This window comes from Brassica napus, chromosome C6 (genome assembly GCF_020379485.1).
Source record: "Brassica napus cultivar Da-Ae chromosome C6, Da-Ae, whole genome shotgun sequence".
NCBI lineage: Eukaryota > Viridiplantae > Streptophyta > Magnoliopsida > Brassicales > Brassicaceae > Brassica > Brassica napus.
Window position 1 is genome coordinate 39047817 of NC_063449.1, and position 22730 is coordinate 39070546.

The 22730-nt window shown below is 33.6% G+C and overlaps 1 protein-coding gene and 2 pseudogenes across 1 annotated transcript; all 3 read left to right on the top strand.

Moving 5' to 3' along the window:
• The first annotated feature begins 1409 nt into the window (after positions 1 to 1409).
• On the top strand, positions 1410 to 2412 carry LOC125589041 (ethylene receptor 1-like). The gene is made up of 2 exons (XM_048761191.1): positions 1410 to 1708; positions 1834 to 2412. The coding sequence occupies exons 1-2, from the start codon at positions 1647 to 1649 to the stop codon at positions 2189 to 2191; spliced, it is 420 nt and encodes a 139-aa protein (XP_048617148.1). The 5' UTR covers positions 1410 to 1646; the 3' UTR covers positions 2192 to 2412.
• Positions 2413 to 5779: 3367 nt separating this feature from the next.
• On the top strand, positions 5780 to 7199 carry LOC106351954 (annotated as a pseudogene).
• Positions 7200 to 8737: 1538 nt separating this feature from the next.
• On the top strand, positions 8738 to 10952 carry LOC111213988 (annotated as a pseudogene).
• The last annotated feature ends 11778 nt before the right edge of the window (positions 10953 to 22730 follow it).

Here is a 22730-nt window from a genome sequence, read left to right on the forward strand (position 1 = left end):
TTTTAAGGAATTTTCCCAAATATCTATTGAGACTCTATCCAAATATTCAAGTTAAACCAATTTATATGTTAAGCTTATATATTTTGGTACACATTATTCAAATTTATATGTATTATATTATTTTTTACTTTAGATTTTTAGTATTTTAAAGTAGATGTGTATTTTAAAAAATTTAAAATAATTTAAATAGGCTATCCAATCCCAAACCAAACCCGAACTAAAACTTATAAATATTTAAATAGAGCTGAAATCTTTAATTATGAAAACTTGAAATACGATACTCAAACCTAATCCAAATGTCCACCCCCCAACTTGATACAACAGAATGGGTCAAAGTATCGGAAGAAACCAAAGAACGTGAGGTTATAACTAGTAGTAACTAGACATAGTGCTGGATCTTACGAAAGAGTGTATACATTTCTTTCCTTTTCCCTCATATTTTATTACTCCACTACACCTTTCACAAAAGCGTAAACAATGTTTCTGAGCTTTTACTAGCGCTGGGCAAAAAATCAGTAAATTTTGATTAGATTTGTTATTCGTTTCGATTCGAACAAAAAAATCTGGATATTTGTAACTCTGCGAAGAAAAACAAATACTAACATAAAATATCCGTAAAAACGAAGCAAATCACAAATACTGATAATTTTAGGAACGTATATATGATCTGTTATATGCATATATATACATATATTCAAACAATTATATATATAATTGTATAAATTTTATATTTTATAGAAGTTTTACAGTATTTTTATTTACTAAATTTATTATATTGGTTATAAAAAATTTAAAAAGTAAATCACCTTTTTTGTAATAAAATATTATTATTTTATAGTATTTTCGAATTTTTATTTATTTTTAATATTTTATTTATTTTTACGAATTGAATCTGAGATTCGATCAAAAATCTAAAAAAATTCGGATATCCGGAACACTGAATATCTGAATGACTGCGGATCGAGTCAGATCAGATAATTGATTATTTGGACAAAACGAATCGGATCACGAATATTGCCACCCTTCTCACCATCTATAATAATCCAAGAAATATTAATCATCTTTTCTTTTACTACAGAAAAATTAGTCATCTTAAGACCATGTGCATCGCGGGGTCCTTAGAAGGATTTCGAGCGTGGACCCCGCACAAAGGAAGAAAACCGATAAGGAAAACTATGAGATAAGGATCGATTTCTTTTGGGTTTTTGTGATTTTCGCGGGCTTGTCTGACACGTGGCGGCCCGCGATTGATTCCTTTTTTTTTTTTTAAAAGATAAAAAAAAGAAAAAATTAAAAATCTGAAACCCCAAGTGGGGTTCCAGAGATGCACATGCCCTAAGATACTAAAAAGACACCAAATTCATGTGCATACACAGCTCCATTGATTTTTCTTTTATCTTAAAACATCCGATAAAATAGTTCAAGAGAGGAGTGTTAAACTTAAACAGTTAAACCCCAAACATTTCTCAAAACTTCAAATCATTTCGACTCGATTCGATTAATTCTTCCGATCAAATAAGCAAAGTGATTGATTAATCTATTTCTTCTGTTATGTTATCACGAACTATTCTGTATTAAAAAGTTATTGATTTCGATTTGAATTCTTCTGTTTTAGCAAGAAATTGAATGATCGAGTTTGATCCATTATGTATAACCCTAATTTCTCGATTCAGTACAGTCTCAAAGCTCGATTCATGGATGAGAACGGGTTAGTATAAGCCACTTACCTATCTCCTTACAAATCCACTTACTTTGAAACCATATTTCACCGTGTCATTAGTTCTATCTTTCTGCTGTTTGTTATCAGCGATTGATGTTTGCTTTGGTTCGCAGGGTAAGTAGAATGGTGACGAAGGGACTTCTTGTACATCTTGGATGCGAAGTGACCACGGTGAGTTCAAGCGAGGAGTGTCTCAGAGTTGTATCCCATAAGCACAGAGTGGTCTTCATGGACGTGTGCACCCCCGGGGTCGAAAACTACCAGATCGCTCTCCGTATACACGAGAAATTCACAAAACGCCACCAAAGGCCACTGCTCGTGGCGCTCACTGGTAACACCGACAAATCCACAAAGGAGAAATGCATGAGCTTTGGTCTAGTCGGCGTGTTGCTCAAACCCGTGTCGCTAGACAACATGAGAAACGTTCTGTCTGATCTTCTAGAACATCGGGTTCTATACGAGGCCATGTAAGAGGATGTTGCCGGAGAGGGACACTGTCTCCGCTTTCTCTCCCCCGTTAAAACATCGGTTAATGGGTACGTACAAAGATTGTGGGGGAGAGCGTTTTGGATGATACTCCTCCTTCTGTTCCTAAATATAAGATGTTTAGGTAGAAACACACATATTAAGAAAACTACTTTTTGTCTAGAAAGTATCATTAAAACTATAAATTAATGATATTCAACCAATTACAAAATAGACTATTAAAATATGATTGGATACACAGTTTTTATTAAAGTAAAAGTTACCTGAAAAAATGAAAACATCTTATATATTGGAACATCAAAATTCTATAAAACATCATACTTTCAGGAACAGAGTGAGTATTATAAAAACAAACGAAACACAAAAAAAAAAGCAAAAAAAACTAGATCGGACAGTGTCAGGTTCCGGTTTACAAAGGAACAAGATGTTGACGGTAACATGTTTATCTGACTTGTGGTGTATCCTTTTATATAGTTACATTGTTATTAGAAATGGACCTTTGTTGCGTACATGTATAATATTGATGCCGTGTTACGAGTTAGAATCAACGACATATTATTTGTGGGGGCATTTAAGAACACCCGCAGCTGTATCGTTTCGTTAAATTCGTTTCATCTGAGTTTCTCACTATAAAAAGTTTTGTCTTTTTACCAAGCCGGACAATTAACGAAAGTTTTCGTTTGGTAAAATGTCACCATCAATAACCTAACTTATTTTCTATAACTCTTTTTTGCATAATCTGTAACAATTGCTAGTCGAACTTTCTTCCCTTGAAACTCTTAGTATTCGATAGCGGATTTTTTTTTAATTAGTTCTGCATCATATTCTTTTTCTACTGAGGCTACCATTGTCCTATAGCTTTTTTTTCTTTTCATTGTCATAGAGTTGGTTTACAGTCATTTAGTCTAAACCAGTATTAGTCTTAGTTAGGGCTGTCAACTAGTTGGGTGCCTATAGGTGTGGCCCAGTCCAAACTGTTTTGGGCGGGTTATGGGTAAGCCCTAATACTTCTTGGTTCAGTTGGGATAAAAACCCAGTTTGCCCATGGCCAATTTGATCCAGCCCAGTTAGACATTGGGCTAACCCAATACATAAATTTCTTTTTTTTTTCACTAGAAAAGGAAAACTCCTTTCAACGTCGTAACATCTTTTGCGATTTTGAGATGAAATTTTGCGATCTCTCCTTCTGATCTCTCCTTCTTGATTCATCTTCTCCGGCGTGATGACCTCTTCTTCTCGCAATTTCAGGTAAGATTCTCGAGTTTTAGCTTATGATCTTATGTTTCTATAACTTTGAGTTTTAGCTTCAATCTCGTTTTTGATCTTATGTGATGATGATGATGATGATGATGATGAATCTCTGTTGTGGGTATTATCTTTTAGTGACTTGAACTGAAGATAGATGATTTAGTTCTCTAACTAGTTAAACCCGGATAGTATTCTTTTGATGAGTAATCTTGTACTATGGAACTTTCTGCGGAATTGAGCTGGTTTTTAATTGCTTTTAGATAACTATCTAGCAGCTTCTATTGTTGTTAGCTTGAATAAGAGATGATGAAGATAAGTAGAAGCCATTTTGTAAAGTGTATTTGTTCTGTTATGTTGCAGATTGATGTGTTCTTTTAATGTCTTCTATGCGCTGAACTTGGTGTACATGTGATTGCCATTGTACTTACCGTGGGTCTAGCATTTGATCTTGATTTGTAGATGTGGTAATTTGGTCTTGGTATCGGTTTCATGAGCTCTTGTTTATACTGTGAACATGTGATTGCCATTGTACTTAGCGTGAGTCTAGCATCTGATCTTGAGTTGGAGATTTGTAATGGTCTAGTATGTTACATAAACAACGTTTGACGTTTGAGATTTTGATAGTAAATGATCATCATTATACACAATGTTCTTCCTTTTCTCCCAAGTGCTCATGGCTATGCTGTTTAGTGTTGTTAATGCTTATGTGTTCAGTGTTCAAGTCTTGCATTGCTATCTTCTTGCATGGTATAAGAACACGAGATTGAATCTTTTTTTTTTCCTTCTTGCAGGCTCAAGACAAGCTGGAAACAGAAACAAAAAGTTATATCAGCAGCGTAAACAGAAACAAAGAGTTATCAAAGTGTTTCATAACCTTGCAAAACAAGTCTTTTGAGACTATTTCAATTCAGTCATATTTGAAATTTTTTTTTTTTGAAAAAACATATTTGAATTTTTAATGTTGGATTTAAAGATTTTCTATAATTTGTGTTTGCTATAAGTATATAAGTTTGTAAATTGAGTTTACAAAAAATAATTACGAAAGAAATTGAGCTAATTGTTAAAAAATAATAATAATAGGTGGTCTTGGGTTAGTTCCAATGGGTATGAACTAATTTGGGTGTGGATATTTTTGGGTATGGGTGTTATATGGGTGTGGGTGTTTTTGGATATGGGTGTTAAATGGCCCAACTGTACACACTCATTTGGGTGTTGGCCGCCCAGTTGACAGTCATAGTCGTAGTTAACAAAAAAATCGTATTTGGAGAAAAGTTAACTTTTTATTTCTTTTTTAAACCGACTTTATAAAATGATCTTTATGTTGTCAAAAATTATTTTTATTAATAATAATTTTCAACTATGTTTGAATTATAAGAAGAAAAATCCTCCAATTAATTATTTAATTTTTAAGTTACAAATTGTTAAGGTCTATCACGTTTTGTCACAAAATTGTAAAAGGAAAATGAAGTTAACTAAGGGATTTCCTTCCAATTCAAAATTACTTTGACGAGTGTTTTATCACTAAAAACCATTTTTTTGATTGCCATTATTGCTTACAAATTACAGTAACGTATTTTATAATTAATTGATTTTTTAATTTATGATTTGTGTATAGATTTTCGTTTTTCTACTAATGCGAGTATGTATCTTCTATACTCGTATTTAACAGCTCTTTTTTTCTGGGTTTAAGCATTCATTCAATGAACGAATATTATAATAGAATTTAACCCCATCTGAACTGACTGACGGGTAGAAACCGTGTCATGGTAAAAGCTTCAAGGACCGGAAGGCATATGGATCAATATGGAATGTTATTGTTTTTGGCATATCTATATATATATATATTTTTTGTGGATATATATATATATATATATAAAGCTAAATATGTAAAGTAATTTTCTTTTAATTACACATTATAGCGTCTTAAGAACAGGATTATCGGAAGGGGAATGGGGTTTTTAGTGGGGTTTTTAGGTGGGGGGGGGGCCACAGAAAAGGGAAAAATCGGTCACAGGGAAGCCAAAATAAAGACCGCCGTTTGGTGAGTTTTTCAACTGTTTGCGGGCCCCACTGACACGTGGCGGCTCGCAATGGGTTGGTATTTAATTTTTTTTTTTTTTATTCAGAAAAAAAATAAAAATAAAAAATAAAAAATTCCATGTGGGGTTTCAGCTTTAATGGTGCTCTAAGGAAATAAATCAGTTTAGAAAAGAATTCTAATTAAATAATTCATAAATATAAGAAATTCCGTAAAAAAAAGAAAATAGAACAGAAGACCTATTCTTTGGTTTTGAGTTTTGACTGAATTTGAGGTGCTTATAAGAGAAGCAAGTCACTTCAGAGGTTACGATGTCAGTCAATTACAAAATTTTCGGTCAAGCCAATTTCTTTATATTCTAAATTTCTGCATCTGAGGAAACACCAAAGCTTTTTTACTCTGAAGAAAGAGAGAGGAAAAACAAAACCAAAATGGAGAATATGTTAGGCCTTCTAAGACTTCATGTGATTAAAGGTTTTAATCTTGCCATTAGAGATTCCAAAAGTAGCGATCCTTACGTCATTGTTCGTATGGGTCAACAGGTATATCCCAGACTCCTTAACTTTTCACGAATTTCGAGTTTGTAAGCCAGTTTCTTACGTTCGGTATATATTCAAGGTTCTCCCTTTTTTTTTTATATGGATCTTTTTGGTCACCAATCTGGTTGTCTTGCTCAGATTTTCTGATGTATCTGATGAGAGAATTTCAGTTAAAAAGTGAATATAAAAACTTATCGTGTTATAATGAGACAAAAAAAAATGAGACAGAACATACATACGTGTTTCAATTATAGGTTTGATGCAACGCGAGTTTTAAGTATCAACATGTCAAATGTAGTTGAGTTTTACTAATGAGAAATTCCTAGGATTTGATTTTATCATTCAAAATAGTAGTTCTTGTTTCTGACCTTGTCACACCCATATAAAATGATCAATTTTATTTTACATGTACAAATTTACACTTGAATATATGGTGTTATGTTTTTCTTCTTTTGACACAGAAAGTACGAACTCGTGTGGTGAAAAAGAATTTGAATCCAGAATGGAACGAAGACTTGACACTCTCTATTTCTGATCCAGTTCTTCCTATCAAAATCGTAAGTGGATCAAACATTACAACAACTTGCTCTAAGTTTTGAGAAACGGAACAGAACATAACAAGAAAGTGGGTATTATTTTTGTGATGATACAGATGGTTTACGATAGGGACTGGTTCTCAAGAGATGATAAGATGGGAGATGCGTTTTTTCACATTGATCCATTCCTTGAAGCCATCAGGATCCAAAACCAGTTCAGAGGACTCCGAAGGAACTGTAATAATGAAGATACAGGCAAGCAGGCAGAACTGTCTATCAGAAGAGAGCAAGATTGTGTGGAACAAAGGAAAGATTGTCCAGAATATGTTCCTTAAGCTCCAGAACGTTGAGTGTGGAGAGGTCGAGATTCAGCTTGAGTGGATCGATGTCTCAGGTCTTCTGAGTATAAAGGAGGATGAGGATGTTGCTTACTAGATCTATTTTTATATTACAGGAAGTTTGTTAGAAAATATACTAGTTATGAAGCTGGCGTGGGAGGGGCTTCGGTCTCCATGTAGAGATGATGTATGGGTTTTAACTTTTCTCAAAAAAAAAAAAAAATGTATGGGCTTTAAACCAAAACTCCCCCAATTTTTTTTTTATAAATTGAAAAGAAAAAACTCTTCTCTGGTTTTGTGTTATTATTCTAACAAGAAAAACATAACACACTTTGTTGTAGAGAGAGGAAAAAAGGAATGAGATGAAATCAAGTAGATAGCATAAGATGAGATGGAGAAACTGATTTTTTTCTCTCATTTTACACAACATCTTCTACTACCTATTCATATAAGAAAATCAGAGTAATGAACTCTGTTTTCTCTACCCTTACACATGTTAATATGTTATAGAGCCCCATAAAGCTACCACTCTAGACACCTCCACATTTTAGCAAAAGAAACAAGCAACTTCAAGAACTTGAACAATTCAAAATAAACAGTAAAACTTCAACAACTTCCTTGACTTGTTGTACTTTGTTTTCTTTCATTATTCTCACTTGTTTTGTTGATACCATTGTGCAGGATTAACAAATGTGAGATTTCAGCATACTTGTTATGATAAATGTAAAAAAAACTACTGAATCAACGATATGGTTTTTTTGTGTTTCTGACCATTGTTTTTGTTTTCAACACTTTAATTGCATCTTATTGAAAGAGAGACTTGCTCGGGTCCTGTTTAGTAATGACAAATGGTGATCATCAAATGTGAAAAGATCAAGAATCGATATGCTTGCATCTAAGTTTGAAAATCTGCAGATGGATGAAAATGAATCACTTGAGGAACTCAGTGGAAAACTGAGTGCAATAGCAAATGAAGCACAAACAATGGGAAAGACATACAAAGACAAAAAGCTTGGAAGAAACTTCTCAGATGCTTAAATCCAAGAAGACAGCTATGGACACTGCATTAGACACTGACACAATGGATTTTGGTGAAGTCACGGGCCACTTACAAGCATATGAGATGAATGAGAAACTCAAGGAAGAACTGTAAAGAAATCTGAACAAAAAAAGAAAGCAGATTCACATGCTGAATAGTGGAACCAAGGATCTGGAGAAGATTCTTTCTGTTAGAAGGGTAGGCAAGTCCAACTTTGTGTCTCGGTTACAGTGGGGGTGGAAAACTACAGTAAAACAGAGTTTGTTCCGGCTAAGACTTGAGAGATTGCGTATGATACAGGAAGTAAGATATCAACCAAGATCATCTATTGTGAAACTGAAACCAGTAACAACTATAAGGTAGGCTACTTCTGTGGTAAAGACATGCACATACCAAGAGATACTTACAAATTTCAAAAAAGAATCACTCCATAGTTGACTTTGCTTTCCAATCTTTACTGCTTTAAAGTTAAATATGAAAATCTGTAGTCAAATGATTATGATGGATTTCATCAAATCTTATTGTTTTAATATCAAACGAGGTTCAAGTTACATATTTCTGAACTCCCTAGCCAAACGTGCATACTCAACAATGTGAGACACTTTAAATACGGAACAATTTGCAAAATAGTGATTTGTGTACTCATAATTATTGTAGCTGATTTTTGTCTACACACATTTGTTGACAGTAAAACAGTTCGCTACTTATCAAGTTGTGTACTCATACATCAACCCTCTCTCTCTCTCTCTCTCTCTCTCTCTCTCTCTCTCTCTCTCTCTCTCTCTCTCTCTCTCTCTCTCTCTCTCTCTCTCTCTATTCTGTTTTTAACTCTGGTGCATGAAGCTGTTCTCTCTTTTAATCATATAAACCACCTTCCACCTTCCACCAATCATTAATCGTCCTTTCTCCTAATTTTGCTAAGAGGCATGTTTTTTCTTTAAAGTACTGAAAAATATGAAGAGACTAATTAAGTGATATGCTATGCTATGACGAAAATGGACTAAGTGCTATGAACCTTTTCTGTATTTAGTCTGAATCTTTTTTTGAAACACTTTTTTTTTTTTTTGAAACAATTTTTTTTTTTTTTGAAACACTATTTAGTCTGAATCAGTAGCAGAACATAAATAACTAAATTAGCAAATTAGACACGACAAAAATGTGGATGTTAGACATGCACGTCACTTCTCCTTGCCCGTCACGTTTATAAATAAAGTCCTCGAAGGATTTGTCAAGCCACAATAGAAACCCTTTTCCTCAAGCCTGCCTTTACGTATAACTTTTTAAAATAAAATTTGGTTAGATACTTCTAATATTTATAGCTGGTCCATGGAGGGTTCGTCCAAACGTTTGAGAAAAGGTGCATATATTGCTGAAGAAGATAATCTCTTGAGGCAATGCATTGATAAGTATGGAGAAGGGAAATGGCACCAAGTTCCTTTAAGAGCTGGTATGTTCATTTTCAATAAAATAAGAGCTGTAGGTATGTTACCAAGAGAGTACTCCTTCAGTTTCATATTAGTCGTCATTCTAAACTTTAAATTTTGTTTTATTTTAAGTGTCATTTTATATTTTTAATGTAGATATTTGTCATTTTCCCCAAATTTGTTTATATTTTCACTTTATTAATTACCAAATACAAACAAAATAGTATATTAATTAGGAGTATAATAGAATATTTAGTTGTTTTTTAATGTGTGAAACAACTTTATGTAAGTATTATTTTGCGCACACATACATATATAATTAATCACTACTTATTATTTTGCTTATGTTATTTTTTTCCTTTTTAATTAATGAATCATAGATTCGTATTTTCTAATGTTGTTCATGAAAAAAACCATTTATGCTGTTCATATTTAAGTTTACCGACTTAAACAAAGATCTGTATTTAAGGCTAATTTTCTGACTCCAACAAACCGAAAAGATGTCAGACTCTCGTTGTTGGTTTGTCGTTTAGTAAATGAACTCAGTGAAATTTTATTGCACGAACCCGTGTGTTTGTGTTGAATACATTCTTTCTATTGGTGTACTTAGATTCTTCGTGATAAAATCTAAGGAGACACGGAAGCAGTCCTTTTCCTATTAATAATGTTAATGTCAATTATTGGTTTGTAGGGCTAAATCGGTGCAGGAAGAGTTGTAGACTAAGATGGTTGAACTATTTGAAGCCAAGTATCAACAGAGGAAAATTTAACTCTGATGAAGTTGATCTTCTGCTCCGCCTTCATAAACTTTTGGGAAACAGGTTTACATTCAAGACATAAATTCAACTTTATTTCGTATCCTCATTCGGCCAGCCTAATCATTTGATTTTCTTTTTTGGATAAAAATACTTTATTTCATATGTCCATTACTAAGTCACATATATCTTTTAGATAAAAAAAAAGTCACGTATATCCCTAATCGTTCAAATGCATGCTTAGGTGGTCTTTAATTGCTGGTAGATTACCCGGTCGGACCGCCAATGACGTCAAAAATTACTGGAACACCCATTAGAGTAAGAAACATGAACCAGGTTCCAAGACCCAAATGAAAAAGAGAAACATTCCTTGTTCTTCTACTACACCAGCCCAAAAAAATGACGTTTTCAAACCTCGACCTCGATCCTTCACCGTTAACAACGGCTGCAGCCATATCAATGGCATGCCAGAAGCTGAATTTGTTCCTCTATGTCTTGGATTCAACGACGCTAATAATGTTGGTGAAAACAGTTTTACATGTAACAAAGACGACGATAAATCTGAGCTTGTTAGTAATTTAGTGGATGGTCAGAATATGTGGTGGGAGAGTTTGCTAGATGAAAGCCAAGATCCAGCTGCGCTCTGTCCAGAAGCTACAGCAACAAAAAAAGGCGCAACCTCCGCGTTTGACGTTGAGCAACTTTGGAGCCTGTTGGATGGAGAGACGAGAACTTGATTTGTTTCCACTGTTTGTTTGTGCTTGCGTGTGAACTAGTGACTTTTGCATTTAGTGTATTGTTTCTAAAATTAACTTACGTTTGTGACATATTCATATTTTGCAAATGAAAAGGATAATGTGTCATGATAAACAAGGCATCGATTAGTTTAACTGATGACAAAGCATTAACAATATGATCTAGACGCCGTATGGTGTGCCAAAATTATATGTTCTCATTAATGTATTTATTTAATGGATTAGTATATCAGTAAATGATTTATATATAAATCTACTATATATAATTAGTATATGATATATAATTTGTTTATTTCTAAATAATATATATATATATATATATTAAATTTATATTTTTCTATTAAAAATAATATATCATATTAAATTATATACATTAAGTTATATTTTTATTAAAAATTCAAAATATTTTACTTGTAATATCTTTTAAAAATAAACTTTATTTCAATATAAACATAATCTTTTGATACTATAAAATATAATAAATTAATTATATAAAATTGATTTAAAAAATATTATAAATGCAAATTTTCTATAAAAGCATTGAATAAAGAACATTTAAAAAGTTTTGTTAAAAAAGGAACATTTAAAAAGCATTTGCATCTTTTAGATGTTTTTTAAATATTTTTTCTATAATTATCGATTAAATAATAAGTAGCATAATGCTTTTGTAAATAGTTTGCCAACCTTGAATCAAGGTCTAAGTATGTCTTGCTGCTTTGATAATTATATAGATTTTCTTTCTGGAAAATATTTAAAAAGCACCATTAACCCTGAGACCCTGTAAAAGTTTCTTACAAAACTAAAAGAGATATTTAGACAACTATGTTTTAGTTCTCTTAACTTTATTAGACTAATAGCTGAATGACAAATATGTTTAGAGTATATAGGGGTTTCTCAAACGGGAACTCCATTAAAACTTCTTCTTTCCTATTTCTAACTTTTATTATTTTATGAAAATTACTTGAAATACCACAAATCAGATATTACTTTTCAAAAATACATTCAATCAAAATATCTTAACATTTTTTTTTTTTTTTTTTTTTTTTTTTTTTTTTTTTTTTTTTTTTCAGCAAGAACATTTACAGACTCATATAGACTCCGTAAACCATAGTGGCAACTCTGCATCCATGTGTATGACGAACGACGGTTGTATCCGAGCACTGCGTGCCAAACGATCCGCCATTTTATTGTCCGTCCTCGAAACATGAACAATTTCTGAGTTGATGAAGCTTCTTCTCAAAAGCTTGATATCCTCCAGGTAACTTCCAAATGCTGGCCATTCCTCTGGTTCTGAAACCATCTTCACCAGTTGAGAACAATCCGTTGCAAATGTGACCTGATATTGTCTTAAGTTTTTCATACATTCCATTGCCCAAGTCAATGCCTCTATCTCCGCATGAAGAGGTGATAAACTTGCCCTTACATTCCTTGCCCCTAACAAACCCTCAAACCCTGGAAGGGTACTGAGCCAACCTTGTCCTGAAAAAACATCTTTATCTTTCCAAGACCCATCCGTGAAACACCATCTTCCTGTGGTCACTAAGGGCAATCTAAGCTGTACTTCAGGTACGACCCTTGGATTATTGATATTTTGTGCCTCAGCCCAAAGTCTTGACTCCAATTCTCCAATATCTTAACATTTAGATTTAGGGTTTAAGATCTAGTGATTATTGTTTAGAATTTAATATTTACTAGAGATTGACCCGCGCACCCGCACGGGTATTAGTTTGTACATTTTTATACATCGATATTTATTTTTTATAATTAGTGTTATATATTTTAGATGTATCATAATATAACTAATGATATTCAAAAGACCTAGACCGAATCAGGTAATATGGCTATTTTGTTACAAATATCCGAATCCGTTTTAGATACATTGATTATTTAGATATTTTTAGGTTCCTATACATCAGAACTGAATTCATCCAGATCCAGAATGACCCAACTCAAAACCCACACATAAATTTATAATATTTATAAGCGGGACCTTGTTTCAAAAAAAAAAAAACGATACCCGAAAGGAAAAACATGTACATAAATGGATAGATAATGTTCATTTATAACTGATTTTATAAACTAATAAAATATCTATTTTTATGTGTTTGGCTAAAATAAGTGAAATAGAAAGAGTTTTTGTTAAGTAAAATAATTATATGGAGTGAAAATTAAGTGGCAATAAATGTAACACATTTTTATTATTTTGATTTAAGTTATTATTTTATTTACAAAAACATATCTTTGAATTATGTTTTTGGCTATGTAATTTTCCACCGATTGAAACTCGAATAAAAATGTTTTAATAAAACAAACTAAACCAAATGTTTAATCATATGCAAAACCTAGTTATTTAACATTTTTGATTTTATAATTGGCACAAAGTTAATATTGATTAACTAATAAATAAAAATATGCAATATTATTATGGTAATATAATTAATGATGTGAATTATTGTTAAAGTAATATAATTAATGAAATTGTTAAACTAGGTGAAATATGGATATACAATTAATAGATACTGCTATTCATATATCCAAACAAATTTTATTAAAACTACTATTCAAGTTTCCAAACAATTACTTCAACTTTAATAATATAAATGATTATTGTTTAGAATTTAATATTTACTAGAGATTGACCCGCGCACCCGCACGGATATTGGTTTGTACATTTTTATACATCGATATTTATTTTTCATAATTAGTGTTATATATTTTAGATGTATCATAATATAACTAATGATATTCAAAAGACCTCGACCGAATCAGGTAATATGGCTATTTTGTTACAAATATCCGAATTCGTTTTAGATACATTGATTATTTAGATATTTTTAGGTTCCTATACATCAGAACTGAATTCATCGAGATCCAGAATGACCCAACTCAAAACCCACACATAAATTTATAATATTTAAGCGGGACCTTGTTTCAAAACAAAAAAAAAACGATACTCGAAAGGAACAACAAGTACATAAATGGATAGATAATGTTCATTTATAACTGATTTTATAAACTAATAAAAAATCTATTTTTATGTGTTTGGCTAAAATAAGTGAAATATAAAGAGTTTTTTGTTAAGTAAAATAATTATATGGAGTGAAAATTAAGTGGCAATAAATGTAGCACATTTTTATTATTTTGATTTAAGTTATTATTTTATTTACAAAAACATATCTTTAAATTATGTTTTTGGCTACGTAATTTTCCACCGATTGAAACTCAAATAAAAATGTTTTAATAAAACAAACTAAACCAAACGTTTAATCATATGCAAAACCTAGTTATTTAACATTTTTGATTTTATAATTGGCACAAAGTTAATATTGATTAACTAATAAATAAAAATATGCACTATTATTATGGTAATATAATTAATGATGTGAATTATTGTTAAAGTAATATAATTAATGAAATTGTTAAACTAAGTGAAATATGAAAACACAATGAATATATCCAAATAAATTTTATTAAAACTACTATTCAAGTTTCCAAACAATCTCATTGTGTGCTTCAACTTTAATAATATAGATGGAGTGAGGTTGAGTTTATAAACTTCTATAAATAATTTTTAAACATTTATAAATAACTTCAAAGGGTCATTTTAGTCTTTTTATCAGAGTATTTATAAAAATGATCATCCTATAAATTTAAAAAGTGTTTTCAAATGTGATAAAATTAGAATTTTCTTTTCTCTTATTATATTTTCTAGGTAAGATAGGGCGATAGCTTGGAGTTAGAAGTGATCTAAGAGAAAAATGCCGACTGTCAAATATCAAGTCCCTCTTTTACCAATATCGAGGTGGCCCAATGGTAAAAAGAGTGCTAGTAGCTTTCCGCTGCTCAGGTTCGATCTGCGTTGGGAACGGCAATTTAACAAATGCAAGAATTTCTGGTAAAGAAGTGAAAATACTCTTTTACCAGGACGCGCTGGTCCAAGTGGTAAAAGAGTTTATGCAGGAACTACCGACATATGGATTCAATTTATATTGGGAGAGACTATTTACATTCTTGAGTTCTTATCAAAGAGATGAAAACACTTTTTTCGTTACCAAACAAAAAATCATGTTTGCGCAGAAGTGTTGACATCTTCTTTATACAACTTAAAGCTGTTGACTGTTGTCGTCTATCCGGTGTCATCTTCTGATTACTAGTGAAGTGAATTATCCATGCAAGCAACTCCTTTGAATCCAGCTTCTTTGAAAAATATTTCCATATGAATAGATTTGTTGACTATCGACCATATACCTTTTTATGTAATGTCAAATTATATTTAATTTGTTTCACTGAATTATACTTAGATTCCTATCAAGGTAAGTTCCAAATTACAACCATGACACGAAGGGAGACAACTCAACCACAGTACACAAAATGACTTGAAGCTTAAAGGATCGGCTACAATCAGCAGCTAGCAAGCACAAAAGAACCAAAAAATTAAGATAATCTGCTCTGATGAATAATCCACAGCAAAAGGGGTATCCTGCAGCCACATAAGATTGTCGTCGATCCTCTCTAGTAACACTTTTTGCAATCAGATATGCACCTTTGTTGCCACACTTTTCCTCTCTGCAAAGTCTCCAAAATGGAACATTCTGAATTAAGGTGGAAAGGGCAGAGGAGAAGAACCTGAAGGATGGCCATATATATATATAATTTGTTGATTTTTTTTTTTGTCATCATAATTTGTTGATAGTTATACTTATACCATATATAACAATGCGCTGCAAATATTTTCTCAATATTAACATAAGTTCACGCTCCTTAACAATTTGTAGCTCCCAGTGCAAAATTATCCAGTGGTGTCAATTTAATTTATCATGTTTTAAATTAATTCTTTATGTGCGATAAGCACTGTCAAATTGTTTCTAGCATCGAGATCAATGACAGTAGCATATGCAAGCAGTTGTGAGTGTTATTGTTCGGAATGTTTATTGTATAAATCATTTTATTTCTGTGAAATCATATGGTGACCTATATGTCATGGTTGGTTCAGTTATTTAGTACCCAAAAATACTAAGTCACCCAACCCAAACCTCATCAAATTTTAGCCGAAATATGTTATATTTATTTAAAATTTTGCGAAATAACAAAAAAATAAATGATCAATAATTGAAACTAAACATTTTTAAATCATGTCTCTGAAAAAGTTAGCTATTTAAAATTGAAAGCATTTGTAACTGAGATTAGTCACTGGTTCAGCGACTGCAAAACGAATAACACTTTAGTTGATATCGCTAATCACTCTCACTAGAGACTGCGAAACAAAAAGAGCCGGAAACACTGAAAACCAAGAGAATTTGATATTGTGGATATATTTTTAATTTGACGATTTTTTTCTCCACATGGAGAATAAATCAAGTTTTGTACATAAAAAAATATGTGTGAATGTGGGATCTTGATTCCCGTTTAGCATAAAACTACCTTATGTCTACTTGGTTATGTTTTTGATTAAAAGAATGATCATGTTATTCATGCACTATAAGAAAACAGCGATATTTTGACGGACATTCCGACGGAAAATGAAATCCTCGGAATATACCGAGGAAATTCCGAGGAAATTCCGAGGAAACACAAAATTGGGTTTCCTCGGAATTTCCTCGGAATATACCGACGGAATTCCGAGGAAACTACAGTCCGTCGGAATATTCCGAGGAAATTCCGAGGAAAACTGTGTTCCTCGGAAAAAACCGATGAATTCCGAGGAAATATTATAGCCGTTGGAGAGCCGTTGGGGGATTTTACAAAATTCCGAGGAAATTCCGACGAACTAGTTTTGTCCGTCGGAATTCCATCGGAATTTCCTCGGTATGTCGGCAGGATTTAAACTATAAATACAAGCACTCCTCTTCCTCTTCATTCACTTCATATCTTCATCCTCCCTCTTACTCTATTTACACACGAATTTGATTCATAAAAAATATGTCTTCTTCAAATTATTTTCGTTCTTGGATCGATCGACCTCATTTGGATCCGAACACGAGATTGCTTACGGAAGAATACCAACGAGGTATAACTGAATTCATGGAGTTAGTTCACCGATAACCGGAAGCAAAAACAGGTATGTTAAGATGTCCTTGCTCTAATTGTAAAAATAGAAAGGTTATTAAAGAGTGGGATGTTTGGACTCATCTATATTTGAGTGGGTTTACACGAAGTTACAAAATTTGGTATCATCATGGGGAAACTGATTATGAACATGGTAGTACTAGTGAACCTCAGCCAGCGGTTAGATTAGAAGAACCAATTAGAACTGATGTAGATTATGGTGTAGGTACTGAGCAGATGGTAAATGATCATTTTAGAGGGGAAGATTTACCCAATGCAGAAGCTAGGAGATTTTATGATATGTTGGATGCTGGAAAGCAACCATTAAACGAAGGTTGCAGAGATGGTCATTCAGCTTTATCATCTGCTACAAGATTGATGGGCATTAAAACAGATTATAATTTGACTGAAGACTGTGTGGATGCGATTGCTGATTTTGTAAAAGGTATTCTACCCGAGGATAATGTAACTCCTGGTTCATACTACGAGGTTCAGAAACTCGTAGCTGGTCTTGGTTTATCGTATCAGGTAATAGATGTATGCAGCGACAACTGCATGATTTATTGGAGGGCGGATGAACAGCGGGTTACATGCAAATTTTGTGGAAAGCCTCGTTATAAAGATACGAGTGGAAGAGTTCCAGTGCCATATAAAAGGATGTGGTATTTACCTTTGACGGAAAGGTTGCAGAGGTTGTATATGTCTGAACGCACAGCGCAACCAATGAGATGGCATGCGGAGCACTCAACAGATGGTGAGATCAGACATCCTTCAGATGCAAAAGCGTGGAAGCATTTCCAATCAAAGTATCCCGACTTTGCGTATGAGAGAAGAAATGTCTACCTTGGATTATGTACTGATGGTTTCAGTCCGTTTGGCAAGAGTGGAAGACAGTATTCTCTATGGCCCGTCATTCTTACAACATACAACCTCCCCCCAAACTTGTGCTTGCGACGAGAGTTTTTGTTTCTCTAGATTCTCGTTCCCGGACCAGAGCATCCTAAGAGATCACTTGATGTGTTTCTTCAGCCACTAATATATGAGTTGCAACAACTATGGGCTTAAGGTGCTGAAACATACGATGTTTCGTGTAAAGAAAACTTTCAAATGCGGGCAGTACTAATGTGGACAATAAGTGATTTTCCGGCATATGGTATGTTGTCTGGATGGACAACGCATGGAAGGCTATCATGTCCATATTGTCAAGATAACACTGATGTTTTCCAACTAAAGCACGGAAGGAAAACGTGTTGGTTTGACTGTCACAGAAGATTCCTACCACCTGATCATCCATATCGTAGGAGTAGGAATTTCTTTACGAAGAACAAGAGGGTGTTTGACAGTCCACCTCCGGAAATTTGTGGGAAAGATTTGAAGATACAACTAAGAGATTTTGGTGCAGAAAGGACGCCAGAAGTCGGTGGACATGAGCGTTTTCCGGTAGATGCTGTTGGAGAACTACATAACTGGCACAAAAAAAGTATTTTCTGGGATCTGCCATACTGGGAGGATCATCTGCTAAGGCATAATTTAGATGTCATGCATATTGAGAAGAACTTTTTTGACAATCTCATGAACACGATCCTTAATGTTCAAGGTAAAACAAAGGATAATTTGAAGTCAAGACTGGATTTAGTCGATATATGTGCTCGTTCAGAACTTCATGTTGATGAGAATGGTAGGGCTCCTTTTCCCATATACCGACTTGATGCAGCGGGAAAAGATGCGTTCTTTGATTGGATTTCAAACGATGTGGAATTTCCAGACGGTTACGCATCAAATTTGCGTAACTGTATCGACAGAAAGGAAGGAAAGTTTACTGGCTTGAAAAGCCACAATTGCCATGTAATGATGCAGCGCCTCCTTCCGTTCGCCTTCAAGGAACTATTACCACGAAATGTTCATGAAGCAATTGCAGGGATAAGTGGTTTCTTCCGTGATTTATGCGCGAGATCAGTGACTCTTGAAGGTATTGAAAATTTGAAGACTAACATAGCCGTGATTCAGTGCAACCTTGAGAAGATATTTCCTCCCTCATTTTTTGATGTTATGGAGCATCTTGTTATTCACCTGGCAAGAGAATTGGAACTTGGTGGTCCTGTGCAGTATAGATGGATGTATCTGTATGAGCGGTATATGTTCCATTTGAAGAAGATGGTGAAAAATTTAAGTAGGGTAGAAGGTTCTATAGTCGCACAGATGATCAATGAAGAAACTTCAAACTTTGCCGAGTACTACTTTCCAGCAGAAGTTCAGACCAAAAACAGAAGACCTGCTCGGCATGATGATAGAGGCGAACGGGCAACATATCATGTTACGGTTCCAGACATTTTCACAGACGTTGGATGACTTAGCGGAAAACCAAAGGACCGTCGACTTACTGAGCAGGAGCGCAGTCATTTGCAAACATATTTGCTCACCAACTGCGAAGACGTTCTTCAATATGAGAGGTAAATAAATGAGCTTACAAATTTTTATTTTAACAAGTTGAAATTTAAATCTTAATTAATTACATTATTGTCATCATATACAGGATTTTCATGGCAGAAAAGCGGTTCGAGTATAGATACGCCACAGAGGACGAACTAGAAGAAATGAAGCAGAGACAATTTACTGGATGGATGTTTACTTATGTGAGTGCTTTAAACAAATTAAAATATATTTTATCACATATTTATACTAATTCACATTTATTGATATAATATATATATATATGTGCTATTAATAGGTGTCTGCTGGTTTGGCCAGAGGTGAAACATTTGACGATTGGATACGTGAGATGGTCGTTGGACCAAACTTTGTTGTGAAGTCATATCCGAGATTTTGTACTCGAGGATATGCATTCACAACTCAGAAGAAGAGACGTTCGAGTACGACTTATGATGCTGGCGTTTGTTCTGCATCAGGAGATGATGTATACTACGGACACATACATGAGATTTTGGAAATCAAGTATTTGGGCATGGTTGGATTGCGCTGTACTGTTTTCTATTGTGATTGGCACGACAACACCCCAGATCGAGGTGTGAGAACAGATGCATTTGGTGTTACATCAGTAAATTCGAGGCGAAAGCTGCAATATTATGATTCTTTCATTCTTGCTTCCCAGGCCGATCAGGTAATTAAATGTTAATTATTCAGAATGATTCATCATCATGTGTATTAATTTATAATTTTTCTAAATGTTACAGGTTTGTTATATCAAGTACCCCCGGGTAAGGAACAGAGATGATCCATGGGTTACTGTTACAAGACTCAACCCGAGAGGCCGAGTTCAGGGAAGTTCTGAGCTGGAAGACCCACTACAACCAAGCACATCCGGCAACTGTAGTGCAGCAGAAGATTTAGCTGGAGTTGGCCTTGTAGTCGATTTAACCGACTTTGGAGAGGAAGCCGTCGTTCACGTAGAGGATGAACCAGTGATTGGAGAGTTTCACCAAGATCAAGATTCAGATTCATCTGGTGATGATGACTCGGAAACAGACTACCATTGAACTTATTATTTTTTTTTTTTTAAGAAATACCGAGGAAATTCCGAGGAACACTTGATATAACCTCTTTCCTCGGATAATAGTTATTTGGTTTATCTAGCAAGGCAAAGCTGAATACGAATTAAAAGCTACACAAAACACAACCAAATAAAACAAAGAAACCATGTAAAAGAAATACGAACTCATAATTAAGAAACCTAAAAAAAAAACTCAGTTCAAAATTAACAGAAAATAAGACCATAAAAGGTCGAATTATAGGGGAAATCGGAGGGGATGAGAGTTCTAAGGTTTAGATCCAAAAAAGGTCGGGTTTTGCCTTATAATTCTGTTTTCCGAACACGCATCGATCGATGCGTTTTTGTTCTATAACGCATCGATCGATCACATTCTTACGGCCCGGGCCATCTTGGTAATTGATCGATGCGTTTTTGTTCTATAACGCATCGATCGATGCGCTTTTAAAAAACATACAAGATTTTCCGAGGAAATTCCGAGGAACAATTCAGATTGTCGATCGATCGATGGGATACTCTCATCGATCGATCACAATCTTACGGCCCGGGCCATCTTAGTAATCGATCGATTTGTTTTTGTTCAAAAACGCATCGATCGATGCGTTTTTAAAAAAACATCCAAGATTTTCCGAGGGCATTCCGAGGAACAATTCAGATTCTCGATCGATCGATGGAATACTCTCATCGATCGATCACAATCTTACGGCCCGGTCCATCTTAGTAATCGATCGATTTGTTTTTGTTCAAAAACGCATCGATCGATGCGTTTTTAAAAAAACATCCAAGATTTTCCGAGGGCATTCCGAGGAACAATTCAGATTCTCGATCGATCGATGGGATACTCTCATCGATCGATCACAATCTTACGGCCCGGTCCATCTTAGTAATCGATCGATTTGTTTTTGTTCAAAAACGCATCGATCGATGCGTTTTTTTTAAAAAATTACGTTTTGAAACCCCAAACACTAGTTCGTCGGAATTTCCTCGGAATATTCCGAGGAAATTCCGAGGAAGAAGAGGTTTTCCTCGGAGTTCCCTCGGAATAATCCGAGGAAATTCCGAGGAAATAGGGTTTTTAAACCGAAAACAACATTTTGCCGTTTGAATAACACCTATATAACCCTTATTAAGTGTCTTACGTTCATTATGAAGTCAAAAATTTGTTCCTTACCGTATAATTAACACTTTTCCGATTGTATGAACGAAATCTCGCAACATAAGAGAAACACTTATACCTTTTAATGAACGGTAAAGGGAATACTTTCAATTAGTTTTGAAATTTGTTATTTCATGGTTTATGCTCATGTATACAAAGAATCCTCAATGGTATGCATTACAATTGTATAAGAAATGAAATACGGCAAAAAAAATTGATGTTTTGAAACCCCAAACACTAGTTCCTCGGTATTTCCTCGGAATATTCCGAGGAAATTCCGACGGATATTTTACTATCTGTCGGAATTTCCTCGGAATATTTTCATTTTACCGGGCAAATATTTCGCGAAAATTGAAATTAGAATTCCGACGGAATTCCGACGGATAATGTCCGTCGGACCCTAGGTTTTATAACCACAAACCCCTTCTTCTTCCTCATTTCTCTCTTAATTCTTCCTCTGCGCGACTCCTCTCTTTCTCTCCGGCGATTTGCCCCTGAAATCCGACGATATCTCCGGCGATCTCCCTCTTCTCTTACACAAATCATGTAAGGATCCTATCCCACTCTCTTAGGTTCTATTTGTTAGGTTTTTGTGTAGTTTTGATAGATTTTTGTTAGGGTGATTGGTTAGGATTGTGATTTGGTTGTATAATAGGTTTAGAATTGTGATTTGGTTGAATAATTTGTTTTGTTGAATTGATTTAGAATTTTTTTATAATTTTTTTATTTTTTGTATTTATAAAATCGATTTTTGTATATAAAATCGATTTTTGTATTTTACAAAACGATTTTTCTATATAAATTCGATTTTTTGGATTTTACAAAACATTTTAAATATCTATAAAACTTTTTTTGTGATTAAATACTATTATTTGGGATTTAAAAATATTTTTCATATATATATATTATTAAAACTATTTTTTTGTAATTATTAAACAATTTTTATTTATTAAAACTATTTTTTGTTTATTAGAACTATTTTTATATATTTATTAAAAAAATTTAATATATATAAATCTTTTTCTGTGATTAAATTATTTGGGATTTTTTTTTAATAAAAAAAATTAATTTATATTTCTGTATTTATTAAATATATTTTTTTAATTTACAGGTCTCATGATGATCAGACCCGGCCTCGACAGCGTC